The sequence below is a fragment of the Pleurodeles waltl genome, chromosome 1_2 (genome assembly GCF_031143425.1).
Source record: "Pleurodeles waltl isolate 20211129_DDA chromosome 1_2, aPleWal1.hap1.20221129, whole genome shotgun sequence".
NCBI lineage: Eukaryota > Metazoa > Chordata > Amphibia > Caudata > Salamandridae > Pleurodeles > Pleurodeles waltl.
The window spans coordinates 749,874,678-749,889,203 of NC_090437.1; the positions used below are offsets into that span (position 1 = coordinate 749,874,678).

Consider the following 14,526-nt stretch of genomic DNA (forward strand, 5'->3'; position numbering starts at 1 on the left):
AGCAAAAGGAAAACACGTAAACTAGGGAAAGGATGGGTTCGAGAAAGGAGGCCTAACAGTCTCGAAGAAAGAAGGAATGAAAAACGACCTGAAAGAGTGAGATAGAGGGGAAGGGAGATTCTGGTGGTGGCTGAAAGGGGCATGAGGTGGAATCAAGACTACGCAGCCTCGGTATTCGGGATCCCAACTATTGATAGTGCCAGCCGCTTGCCTCTGGCCCTTTTACTACTTGTTTTTACAAATTAAGCAGTGGCTGTGTTCGAATAAATGTTAATTGAAGTTTATCTGACATCTCGGTAGGCTGCTGGTCCCTGCTGCGGATTGTGAAATTGTGAGCTCCTGTTCCTCCACTGTCAAGTTGGTTGTCAGCAGGGCAGAGGATGGGAACAGTTGGCAGGGCTTGACCTTGGGAGGGAGCGGGATCAGATATGGTAAATTACCTAATTTCCCCGCCTTGTGGGAGAATAGCTGATAAAGGAGGGGGTGCGGGGCGATGATGCATAACAGCTGTCGGAGGCAGCCGAGGTATGCGGAAGCGGTGCCCGTGTCCCACGTGCGGCACTGGTCCGCGGCCAGCCGAGGTGGGTCTGTCCCAGCAGCAGGAAGTCAGGATCCTTGGGAGCCCGGGCCCGCGCGCGCCGGGAGACAGCACCGCCGCCCGAGGTTTAAAGAGACCAACCGCGGTCCAGTCCGAGCAGAGAAGGGGCCCGGGAGAGGAGCCCTGCCCCCATGCGCCGCCGCCGCTGGAGCCCGGGGTAGAGCATGCCGAGGCGGCAGGCGCAGGAACCCGAAACACTGGCCCCGGCAGTCCGCCCCAGCGTGGCCGCTCCTGCCCGGGCACGCTCGGTAAGGGTGGCAGCCGAATCCCACGCTGTGCATGCAGTGCTTTGTTAGCTGAACACGTTTGTTAGGGAGAATTGTGGTGTTTTTAGCATGAATTGTCTCATGTCCTTAAATTGAACGAATGGTTCAATGTATTTTTTTTATAAAAAATGCCGAAATCTGAAAAAGTGTATATAGAGTAATCCTTGGCGAGTCTAACCCAGTGTTTGGAGAATGGTAGTTAAACCTTCCCTTTGTGAAAGTCTCGGTGTGCCGCCGTACGGTTTTGGTTTTTAATTCGTTCTGGTACAAATACCGCGCACCTCACTTGGCTTAATTTAGAATGCGCGGTTTTATTTGAATGGCATTTGTTGGTGGTTTATGGTCAGTGAAAACAGGTGTTCACTAGACAGTTAAAAATCACTTATGCGCCCATTACCTTGCTAGTATAAATCAAAGCCCTCTAGTTCTACCAACCATGTTTCCATGATGACGTCGATCTGACTCCAGAGGTGCGGCGTGCCTCTCACACTTGGCTTGGCCACCGCTCACTAAAACCGTAAAGTATATAAATAAGACATAGTTCTTTCGCTCGCTGTAAGCAAAGGGCAGGGTCAGCAACTAGCGAAAAGGTGATTTGAAATAAAGCACCCCCATAAAAAACACGAACGTAAAGAAATCCTGGTCACCTCGGGAAAAAATATAACTATTGAGGTTTGCAAATGAATGCGCTGCTTAGCGGGAGAGGGATCGAAGTTTTGCATTTATCAGACGGAGGCAGCGGTGACTTTTGAGTGAAGGAAATTGTTGAGCCGCTGAGGTCGCCATTTAGCAAAAGTACATTAGAGGCCTCTCTTCCTGTTGCCATGCAGTTGCCGGGGAGGTTCGGTTGTAGTGTAAACTTGTGTAGTACCAATCATGCTCAGAGAGTTCCTTGAGCAGAGCTGTGTTACACCTGCTGCTGTGTGTATGACGAGTTGTTGCTAAGGGTCTGTATGCGACAGAGGGAGCTATAAGAAGGCATCTGTACATTGCTGCTGTGACCTCTGCTTCAGGACACCACAGAATGCTGTGCACAGCAAAGTCTGAATTTAGGCCGGGAAGAAGGAATGTCTTATTTGACCCCTATACTGCGACCGTGGGTGGCCTTGAAATGTATACCATTCTCCACCATGCAATGCAAACAAAATGTACACTAGAATTCCTGACACCAGTTTCCAAATGTGGGTAGGGTGATATTCTGCCCACCAACTCCCCCAGTGTCGGCGCAAGTAGTATTCCCCTTTATCTATTTAGTTCTCACAGCGAACTTTGTTCAATAGCAACTTTGTAGTAAACTACTAGACTAAGTATTAAAATACACCTCACAAAAACTAATGAAGTAATCACACACTAGTAAGAAATTGCCATAGAGTTGATCTAATGTTACCCCCGTGACTTGCCAAAAGAAGTTTGAAAAATATACACAATAATAGGAATGAAACCTGCACACTTTAGTCTTGAGTGCAACCCTTTTTAGGGTTGAGCTTGCGTCGCATTCGTTTGGCTTGCGAGACGCTTTAGGAGTCAGAAAAGGGCTCGGAGCCCCGTTCACTTCATGTCAGTTGTCTTTCATTGGTTCATGGGCTTGCCTGTTAAAATCTGCCTACTTTCATTAGTGGAAGGCACGCATACGTCATGCCTTTTCCAGTGGTTAGCCCTCCTCGAACGCAGTGACCAAGTACTGAAAACATGTGAGGCTCGCTGTTTCCCGTCCCTTTGTGGACTACTTTTTATCTTTTGTTCGCAGCGCGATGTCGCTTGGCAGAAGTCGAGCGCTTTGCATAACATCGACGATGTTACATAGTTAGTTGCACTTTTGCAGGGTTACGTAGATAATTGCACTTTTGCCGATAGGTTTCATTACGAGTGAACTGTAGCAGCGCGATCACGTTGTTTTCTTCTTTCAATCTGGAAAGAAAAATACGGTTGGGAGTTTACAACTGCTAATAGCTGTAACTCTGAGAAATGCGAGACCCTAGTGCATTGCAAATGGTTTTTGAAGAATGTCAACATTAATCATATAACATTGCTTTACATTGCGTTATGTTTTGTCCATGACTACACAGAATATTTCCCAAAATTGCACATATTTCCCTACTAGTGACATGAAATATTCCCCATCACCTTAAACAAGTTTGCCATCTGTGGCACACTATCACCATTCATGTGCAATAGTATACATATTAGGTCACACAGCAATGCCATTGGTTCCTCAGAGCATTGCCATACTGTAGAGTATTGCCACTACTGCCACAAGATATTTCCACATGGCTGTTTTGTGCCTGGTGGACTAGTTGGTGCTGACCTGCATAATTCCACGCCATACAGGAAGTCGTGCCTCTTAAAGTGAGAGATAACACCATAACCATAGTAGCCCACCCCGTTAAGGAACAGTGTGGCCGAACTTCCCCTTTAAAGTGAGCAGCTACGGAGGCATTGCAGGTTTGTTGTCACACAGTGGATGCAAATGTCTCATTTTTCAGCTTCTCACAAATCCGAGAGGGCCCTAGTAAGCAAAACTCAATCAGGAACAGCGTAAAATGCAAATAAAAGATGATTTTCGGAAAGAGATATAGGGAATGTATAAATATTTTTTAAATAGCTCATTATATGTTTCTAGAAAATGTTTACCCGTTTGAGTTGATTTACTTTGAGATCCAAACGCTGGTTTGTCCAAACAAGGTATTTCCCTTAGTTGTAGCTATGTTTGTATTAATATGCTGGTGAGGAAGATGCAAATGTGTGCATGTTCGAAAGTTCTGAGGGATTAGCCCCTAATTCTCACAGGAGTTCTGGAAATGGGTGCCTGCTGCCTCTTTTAGGAAGCCTCCACATACCATGCATGTGAGTAGAGGCCTCTTTGAAAGGAAGATCATACACTTTAGTATCTAATCCTGATTATTGGTTTGTGCTTCAAGTAACTGTGCCCATGCGTGAGAGAATGCAAACATTAGGTGCCTAACACTTCCAACAGCCTGAGATGCTGTGTAGAGTGTATGCACAGACCTTCTTGCCTTTATTCACTTAGATTGGTTTCCTTGTAGTGGATATTGTCCTTAACGACCCAGTAAAATGAAGAAAAAAAATCACTAGGGACCTATTTATTGTGTTCTGGTTTGGTGGACAACTGGGACACAGCTTTAGAAATATGGCGAACAGAGAGGTTTTAGCACTGGCGTGATCCCCCGTGTGGTCAATAAACCTGACCAGAAATTAATAAGCACTGACAAAGCCAACAGTACTGGTGTTTATTTAGTGAAAAGGTGTTCTCCACTGTCACAGACCACAAAACAGATAGAGCACAGCTAGCAGCAGTTTCTTTTACACACAGCTGGTAAAACCTGGGCAGGGCCAGTGCAGACCTCCCTTACAGACAGAATAGACGCAGTAGAGCAAGCAGTAGAGCAGCCTAGCTACTGCACATCCTGCAGCGGGTGTAATGTTCTTTCAAGCACAGAATAGGTAACAGCAGTGAAGGTTCCCTCAAAGCATACAAGCAGCTGTAGTAAGAGTGTTGATACGAAAAAGTGTGGCTGAGGCAGGAACAGTTTGTGTTCCTCGCAGAGAAGAGGTACAACAGTGGCAGACGCCAGGCAAGCTTCCCCCATGCACAGTTTCAGTGTATCCTGTGAATAAGCACACACTAGATACAGGCGCAGTAGCAGCGCAAGCTTCACTCACAGGTAACAAATGCTATGATCAGCAGCATAGGAGTATTTGCCCCATGGATGTGTACAGCACAATTAGCAAAGATTATGCATCACTCACACAGGCAGGAGAGGTACAGCTTGGCAGCATGAAGGCAAGCTTCTTTCACGCTACAACAGGTACTGAATGGTGAGCAGCAGGACAAGAGTCTATCATACACAAAACAGGATGCAACAGGTAGGAGGACAAGGGAGGCAGGAACAGGGTGAAAGACTCCAGGCAGGAGCAACACAAGTAAGGAGGGTGCACAGGGACACACGGGACAACCGCCAGGAGAGGCCCGGAGTGACGAGAGCCAACAGTGGGTGGTGGGATCATAGGCGCGAGTGTGAGACGGGGAGGTAAATGGGCAGAGAGAATAACATTACAAACCACTGGACAGTTAATACCGTATCATCAGGAGTACTGGGTTCATTTGTGAATTCATTACCTGGAGTACTTTCCACGGTTTTAGGCCGCATTAGGGGTACTGGACCGCTCCCGTGTGGTGCAGGAGTTAAGGAGGTACAAGTGGGTGCTTGAAATGGATGAATGAGTGACTAGATGAGCCTGTCTGTGGATTGAAGTGGAGTCTTGGGAATATCTGTAATAGGCCGTGCGATCCCCTAGGCATGCCTCTCGACCATCTAATTCTTCAAGGGCAGTGACACTGAGTGTTTTAGGAAATTAATAGAGATTAAAGCATGTTTTGAGTTTGAGTACGGATGTTGTGACTGGTGATGCACGTGTGTGTAGCGTATGTTTGCAAAGTGTAGGTGAATCTGCAGAGGGGGAGCAACCTCCAGATTAATCGGAATTGAACGGTGTGCCTTAGATTCGATTTTTGTTTTATTCCTGGAAAAATTAAAACGAAAAAATAAAGCACACGCTAGAGTTTTGAATAGCTCCAGAAGTGTTTTCAGGTGCTTCATTGAGAGCAGTGTCAGGGCGGGAGTGCTCACACTGCTGCAGTATATATACATGCTCCCTCGCTCCGTTACTGCCGTTTGGGGTGCCTTATCTCGTGCAGCATGCGCGGCTGTCGCAGAATCCAAAGAATGCCGGTGGATTTTCGGTTCAATCATTTGGTATTTGAGTGTTCGGGCATGCCTGGGAATAATGTGGCCTTGTTGCGAAGCAGGTTTTGAGGGGCTGGGTGGGCACAGTGGAGAGTTCTTGTTCTTATAATGGTCCCACTGTTTCCTGGCGGTGCGGCTGGCTCCAGCCCGGTCGCCGGAGCCCTGCACATTGCAGCTCAGGGCTGACATTCCGGCGGGCAGAGCGCCTGGCGTGCAGCGGAGCAGTGCGGGGGTCGGAGGGGTCTCTGCGGCCGCACGCAGCCGAGCTCCTGCCCGGTGTACCGGAATGGCTCCCGGTGTGCACCGTCCCGTCGGCGGTGGCCGGCCGCTTAGCTCTGCCCCGGAGGCGGGGGGCCCGGGGAGCGTGTGCTGCGGGGTGCTGAGGGCAGTGCCGGCGCCTGTGAAGTATCCCCGCACGGCAGCTTCCCCTCCGTGCACCGTGCCGCCTCCCCCCGCCCTGAGACTCGGAGGGCCGCGGGGAGCAGGGGACCGATGTGTCATGGGGTTATCATGAGCCCTGGGAGGGGTTCCACGCGGACTCGGATGCCTCCGCATTTACGCGATGGCTTTGCGGCCTGGAAGTGTTTGAAAACGAGCGTTTTGCCATTTGCTGGCGGCCCATCCTGTACAGATGGTGGGTGGGTGCTGGCGGTGAGAGTTAGTGTGTGCGCGTGCCATGGTCACTTGTCGATAGGGATTCACTAAAGGTGGGGGATGTTTGCAAGTAGCGAACTTGCTGACCGTGGAACCAGGAGAACGTACTGTTTCTGCTCATTCCTTGGAGGAATATTTTGTGATCCTCGAAACATTTCACCGCGTCCAGTGCCTCAGTTTACACTTGTAAAACAATGAAGTATATAAACAGTACCATGCGCCAGTTCCAGTTAAACATGAAGCGCTCCTTTCATCCAGTAAGCTCCCAGAAGACAGAAAGTTTAGAATACTGCCATGTACGAATTTCCGCCCTCGAACCACTTCGTAAAAATATCTTGGATTTTTCAACCTGGATTTCGAAGAGTTTCTGAACTGTGACATAACCGACATCGCTTGGATTCGTCTTAGCAATATAGAGAGCTGTGCGAGTTGTTACCCCACTCAAAATAGATATATGAAAAATAATTCATCACTCGCCATTACTGTGGTTTGTAGCCTCGTTGCCCGCTGAGACGTGTGACATGGCATTCATTTGTTGAACAGGAAAAAACCATTCATGGTCTAGGGTTTGACTAGTGAGCGGTGAGATGCCCCTGCAATCCGAGTGAAAGTGCCCAGTGGGTGCTGGCGTAAGAAGCCAGTGGTCCCCGGTTCATTTGGAACAGAAGTGTCAAGGTTAATGATGGGGCACTCTTAAAGACGACTGTAGGGAACGGCACAGTGCCCAGAGGGCCGCCATCTCCTGCCTTTAATGGGCATCCTGGTGCTTCATAGAAGTGCATTGACACCTCTAATAATGTACAAAAGTTCATCATCGGCGTGACACAGTGGGCGGACTCCTGGTTCTGCCTCATATTATTCATGTTTGTCAATTGTGCATGTATTAATGCTGCAAGCCTTAGCATACTGATGACCAGTCAGTGGCTAAAAAGCAGTCGTGGTGTCTTGTATATGGGTTGGCTGCCTCTGATGAATAATTGATTTGGGAAGCTATGTTTTTAGTTCATGCAATTTGATACTTTGTTAGACATCTGCACACACTGACCGCTTTTAACAGCCTAGTCACAGAAAATTGGCAAACTTGTGGTTTGTCCTGCAGGGCAGGCTCAGCCCTGCTGCGGGTCACACCATGGAGTCAGAGCTCTCAACCGAGGCAGGCGGGCCTAGGAAGAATTGTTTTCTGTGTTGGACAGAACAGGAAACTATTTTGTTCCAGAAGTTCTCAAAAAGGATCCCCTTTTCAGGGCAAACACGCATATTTGTTTGCTAGTTTCCAAGACCACAAACAGTATCTTTTAAAGTGGCAAGGAAGGGTGGCCTATGTTTTATTACAAGTTAGCAACCCAATATTATTTTTCTCCATAAAACGTTTGTCTTTAAAAAATAATTTTTTTTTAAATCCTAAAAATTACGTTTTTTACAGAATTGATAGGTCATTCTCTCTATACCCTATTTCATAGAAATACCTTTTCCACAGTGTGGAACAGCGTTACCGAAGCAGAAGTGTTCCTTTCAAGGCATATTACCAAATACTGCTTTTGGAGAAGGAGTCTGTTGAATGTTAAAAATGTGCCCCGTTTGATCATACTCAGAAATACATAACATGATTGTGCCCCACGTTCTGAAGACTCATGTTTTTTATTTATTTCTAGTTTTTTTTGGAAGCTCAAAAACAGCTTATCTTTGAAAGCACTAATCATATTTTAAGGTGAGACAATGGACTTTGCCCTCAGTGTTATGACTGCTGCTTTGGAGTAATCATGTGTTTCGCCTCACCCTACTTCTGCAAGCTAGAGGAGACCCTCATTTGGAAAGACTGGTCACAGAGACCCTCCCTTTAATAAATTCTTTCTCATCAGAAAAGGGACAGCACAGCTTAATCTTGGGTCATCACCACTAAAGATGTAGTTTCCTGCACTGTGTGATCTCATGCGCTTTATTGGTGGTAGTGGTGCTCAGCAGAGTGTGAAAGAGGTAAAAAATAAAGTTTTGTACATATTAGATAGGGGGAGTGGAATGTGATCATTTCTTTTCAACAATGTTATGACGTAGGATGTAAGAAAACCCCCAATTTCAAGTAGTGGAGCTGCTTTAATGCAGTCAAACTACATTGTAGCTGCTCCTGACATATCACTTTTAGACTGTGCATGTGCAGTCTCTTCAAGACTACTGTAGCCTCTTACAGTGGCCTTAGAGCTTGCCCGTTGTTTACCATTGCCTGATACTCATCTTTACCGCCTCATAATTGGTAACTGGAGGCCTAACATTAGTTCCGTTCCTGTCTCTGGAGCAGGGGCCAACTACTGATTGATGAAATTGATTAACTACGGATAATCAGTGCCTGTCCACTGCTCCCGACATGAATGAGAGGTGCCTCCTTCTAACTTCGAAGGCTCTGTGAACAGAAGGTGCGTGACTGGCTGGCTTACAAAAACGTGCCCAGCGTGATAAACAAAATTGCAAAGCTTTATTTTCTATAGTTAACTTTTTTTTGTTTTTTGCCAAGTCTTCTTTTTTAATTTTGCAGTTGTTTTTTGTTGTTGCTTGTAGCCACTGTTCTCAATAGATGACGATTTTCTTGTTCTAAGTGTTGCAAGACAACATTGTTTCTTTCTTATGTATAATTTCCAAAATTATCCTTAACACATAATCATGCAGTACCAACCAATCCACCCCACTACAATCTGCCCATTACACCCCAATTCACCCACACCAATCCACCCGCTCAATCCAAACCACCAAACACAATCCAATCTACCCCAGAACCATCCACTCACCCCAATCCACTAGAATCCTCCCAACCTATCCAGATGTGCCCCACCTGCCCAACTCCAGTCTGAAACAATCTGACACACCAATCCAAAACAATCTGCCCAATTCCAGTCTACCTCACTCCAATCTAAAACAATCCTTCCCACTCCATTCTGCCCCGCTGCACTCCAAAACAATCTGCCCTGCTCCAATTCAAAACATTCTGCCCCACTCTAATCCAAAGCAATCTGCCCCACTCCAGTTTGCCCACTTCAGTCCAAAACAATCTACCTCACTCCAATCTGATCCACTCCAAAGCATTCTGCCCATTCCAATTTGCTCGACAGTAAAATAGTCCACCCCAATCCAGTCCACCAAAACCTACCCCACTCCAGTCCAAAAGAATCTGCCCTACTCCAAACTGCCTCACTCCACTCCAAAACAATCTGCCCCACTCCAGTCCAGAACAATCTGCCCCACTCCAGTATGTCCCACTCAAATCCAAACCAATCTACCCGATTCCAATTCGCCCACTCTAATCCAGTCTGCCTCACTTCAATCTGCTCCACTCAAAAAAATCTGCCCACTCCTAACCAAACCATCTGCCCCACTCCGACCCAAAACAATCTGCCCCGCTCCAGTTTGTCCAGTCCAAATCAATCTCCCCCACTCCAATCTGCCCACTCCACCCCAATTCAATCCACCAAAATCTACCCCCGTCCATCCCATAAAATCCACCCACTCCCATCCAAAACAATCCACCCCACTCTAATCCAAAACAACCTTCCTCACTCCAAAACAGTGTGCCCCACTCCAATCTAAATCCATCTGATCCAAAACAATCTACCCCACTCCAGGCCGAAACATTCTGCCCCACTCCAGTATGCCCCTCTCTACTCCAATCCAAAACAGTTTGCCCCACTCCAATCTAGAGCAATCTGCCCCACTCCAAGATGCCCCACTACAGTTTGCTCCACTCTAGTCCAGAACAATCTGCCCCACTTTAATTCAAACCATCTGCCCCAATTTAATCCAAACAATCTGCCCCACTACAATCAAAATCAGTCTGTCCCATTTAATCCAAACAATCTGCCCCACTCCAATCCAAAACAATCTGCCCACTCCAATCCAAAACAGTCTGCCCCACTTCAATTCAAAAACAATCTGCTCCATTCCAGTCTGCTCCACCCCAGTCCAGAACAATCTACTTTACTCCAATCTGCCGTCCCTCAATAGACCTGACCACAATCCAGCCCACCATACCATATCCCAATTCACCCCACTTCAATCCACCCCGCTCAAACTCAGTCCTCCCCACACCAATCCAATCCAGCACCTCACACCAATCAGTACACTCATCCTACTCCATCCCAATCCATCCATCCCACTCCAGTCCATCACAATCCACCACACTCAATACAATCCATCCACCCTACTCCAGTCCAGTTCACATCCCTCCAGTCCAGTTCACCTCCCTCCAGTCCAATTCAGCCCACCTCACACCAATCCACCCCATTCCAGTCCATCCCACCCTACTCCAACCCACCCCACCCCACTCCAATCCACTCCACTCCAATCCGATCCACCACACACCTACTCCAATCCACCCCTCCAATCTAATTCACCTTAATCCACCCCACTTCAGTCCACCTTAATCCACCACATTCCATTCCAATCCACCACACGACAAACTGCCTTAATCCAATCCACCCCAGTCCAGTCCACCTCATACCAATCCAATTCACTCCACCCAATTCCAGTCTACCCCACTCCAATCCACCCATTCCAGTCCACCCCACCCAATCCAGTCCAGTCCACCCCATCCCTTTCCACCCCATTCCAATCCACCCCACTCCAGTCCACCCCACTACAATTCAAGCCACCCCATCCAATTCATCAAATCTATCCCACTCCAGTCTACCCACTCCACCCCAATCCATTTTATTCCAATCCACCTCACCCCAGTTCAGTCCACCCCACTCTAATCCAACATACTCCTACCCACTCCACTCCACTCCAGTCCACACCACTCGGGTCGAATCCACCTCACTCCAGGCAATCCACCCCACTCTAATCAAATATACTCCTACCCACTCCACTCCAGTCCACACCACTTGGGTCAAATCCACCTCACTCCAGGCAATCCACCCACTCCAGTCTAGTCACTCTAATCCACCCCTATTCAGTTCATTCCAATCCACCCTACTCCACTCCACCCCCTCCCAACCATCTGCTCCAGTCCACCCACCCAGGTCCTAATGCACCAATGCAATTCACCCACCTTAATCTCACCCAAGCCACCCCACTCCAATCCACCTCACCTCATTTCAGTCCACCCCACTCCAATCCACCCCCTCTACTCAACCCAATCCAGCCCACTATATCAATCCACTCCAGCCCACTCCGCCATATTCCGCCCCACTCCACTCTATACCACTCCATTCTGACACTACACACTACGACACTCTCTGCACCTCAACCTCTGAACTCCACTCCCCTCTACAACACTGTAGCCAACAATTCCACTTTGACACTACTCCTCCATTTTACTCTGCACTCCACGCTACGAACCTTTAGCATGCTGAACTGCAACCATACTGGTGTACAACATGGCAAAAACAGATTGCAAAGCCAATAACTCTTGTATTGGCGCAACCTATTGGTTTTGCCAATGCCTGTTTATATTTGTTTTTATGGTTCCTTTTCACACTGTCCCCTCACCGCTCTCTTGCCATGTCAGACAGCTATCCAGTAGAGGAAGGAATGACGTTAGAAATGCATACATTTTAGGCACCACCGAATAGCTAAGTCTTACTTCTGAGGAAGCCATCATTGAGTATGCATGCAGAGCTATGTGTATGGGGGGGCTGCTCTCCCAGCAGACTGCTTGAATCTAGCTGGGTGACTGTGCAGTCAGGTCCGGCATAGCTTTTAGACTTCTGGTTGATTCAAGAGACGATGAAGCTTCACGGGGTGTTCTACCTAGAGTATTCCGCATGGTTTGTATAAGCACAACCCCAATAAAGGAAAAGCACATTCAGCCTGTCCTTCCATTACTTGATTTGTGTGTGCAGCATGACGGCTATACGTGTTTTATCATGATTCGGAAGTTATATGATAATGACAAGGATTGTGATTCATTTGAACAATTGTGTCACAGGAAAATCGTATTTCCTATTTATTACCGAATTTGACCATTAAGATCTTTTAAGTCAAACATTAAAACACATATTAGTAGGCACGAAGAGTAAATGAATGGGAAGAATGGATTAGTGCGAGGGGAATCAAGTGCAGAGAAGCCCTGAAGTTCAGCAAGGGGTGATGGATAGCATGTAAATGTGTGGAGCTTGTAGAACCCCGTGCAGAGACGGTGTCCGTTTAAGTCCAAGTCTTGCGTTCCGTTGTCTTTTACATTTGTAAGTTTTCTTTTTCACGCCATGGTTCTGTTTGTTCTATTGTGATTGGGTATGATTGTGGGGTACAGAACTTTATGCAGAGATGGTGGTAGCTGAGGTTTCCTGACTTTCGCCTCAGGTCATGGTCAGAATCTTTCGTTGAGTGTTTTTTGCTTTGTGTTACTTCTTTGAGTTGCTGGTGGCTTATGAAGGGCAGGAAGAGAGTGAGCATAAATCATTCGCAGCTGGGGACAAGTGGTGTTTTTGGTTAGCTGTCGTGACCCTGCCTTCTTACCATACTTGTACTGGTGGTCATCAGCTACTTGTTGATGCAGGCATTAATGTTTTATCCTCCTGATTCTTCCTTCGGGATGAGGTGGGCAGCAAGAGTCTGTCCTTCCTGATTTTCCCAGCTGCCTTCAGGAAAGCAACACCTTTGATATTGGGGTCGTAATCCAGCAGAAGCAACAACAATGTACGTCTTTGGTCTTTCCTATATATCTTTTCAAAGTCTTTAGACATGACTTTCTGCACTTTGAATACTAACCATAGTCTAACAGAATGTTGGCAGTGTTTTCAACTGAAGCACTGTTGCCAAGAAATTGTGGCTTTTCATTTTTGTTCCTTCTGCAGCAGATTGTATCTTGCTGGGGAAAAGCGCCTGCATGGCTAGCGCTTGCATGGCTCCTTACCTTGCATGGTGGTGCGTGTTGTTCAGAAGCCGCCATCCACAGAATGCTGCTCCTCCTGAATGCCTTTTCTTGTCATTCTCGTTGGTTGAGTTTGACTTAGTGCTGCTTTAGTATTGATTGTTATACTTCTACCACTGAGGGGGAGGCCCTGTAGCTTGCATTTTTTTCCTGGAGGGATGCTGATGGGCAGGATTGTGGGATGTGTAGCAGAAATTACCAGTGTTTCCTCTGCTAGATTCCTATATCTGAAGTATTCTCGTTTGTTGACCATACGTCTGCTCCATAGGTGGAAACGGAGTCAGTTTATTTTGCTTATACTGTGGTTGGCATAAAGGATAATCTAGTGCTTCCAAAGTGGTGAGTGATTCAAAGGAATTCCCTGGGCAATCACTTCTGTTTTTCTGGAGGGCTTCTCTGTGTGTGGTTTCCAAGAGAAGCAAGGGTGATGTCCAGACTGGTAGATTTATGTACCCTGTCGATTGGTTCCATTTTTTTCAGGTAACATTTTTTGACTCTTGGTGTGGGAACTCCATACCACAATCTTTTCCCTTTGTTCATCATGAGGCTGTTTTCTTTACAGAAGTAGACCGCATGGCGAAGAACAATTTTTAGAGCATTAGGTGTGCATGCCAGGAGAGAGTACTGAGCCATCAGAGTAGAGCAGGGTGGGTGACCAAGGTGTTTTGGATTTTTTTGTGTTATTGATTAGATCATTAATGCATATGATGAACTAGAAAGAGGCTAGTAGGCAGCTTTGTTCAGTGCTAGTTTTTTTGGGGGGCGGGGTGAATTTTGGAGTTAGCTGGACGTTTGAGGCATATCTCATTTGTGCAGGTGTGCCTGTGTAAAGTTTCTTGATTGGTACAATTAGTAAGAGATTTAGGGTTGTGTTTGACAACCTTGTCCAAGAGGTATTCCAGTCACTAAGGTCAAAGGCCAAAGAGAAGTCCAAAAAACAGTGTAGTGGTACCCTTCTTCTGTTCCTTGTATTTCAGTACCAGGTATAGGAGCATGAACACCAACACCTAGTATTCATTGTGCAGCAAAGTCTGACTCTGAATCCACATTGACTCATCTTATTGGTAGATATGATCTTAGGTCTCAGGTCTTGCCTTTTTTAGTCAAATGTAAGCAATATTTAAGAGAAGCAGTCGCTTAGTAATTATTGGAATATAATATGATTGTATTGTCGAACAGCTCAGTTTTTTGTTTCACATGAAGGACTGATTTAGGGTTCTTTTATTGTTTTTCTGAAAATATCAATAAATATAATTACAAAAAACTCTTGCTTTGCCTGTAAATTTGGACTATAATTCTGTTAAGCCATAATTCCACGAAAGAACAAGTTGAAATGATGAGAGTGCACATATTTTGGCCCGAAGTTATTTGAATGGAGATTTGTGT

General features: G+C 46.5%; 1 protein-coding gene across 16 annotated transcripts in view; it reads left to right on the forward strand.

Annotated features, from left to right (window-relative positions):
• The window catches only part of RAPGEF2 (Rap guanine nucleotide exchange factor 2), a 681,573-nt gene that overhangs the window by 327,864 nt on the left and 339,183 nt on the right, over positions 1 to 14,526 (forward strand). For 9 of the 16 annotated variants that reach the window (XM_069243442.1, XM_069243528.1, XM_069243470.1 and 6 more), the window contains exon 1: positions 497 to 846. The exons of the other annotated variants lie outside the window; for them this stretch is intronic. In XM_069243442.1, coding sequence (XP_069099543.1) covers positions 497 to 846 — 350 coding nt within the window. Of the gene's footprint in view, positions 1 to 496; positions 847 to 14,526 lie in introns of those variants that run through there. 16 annotated transcript variants of the gene reach the window in all.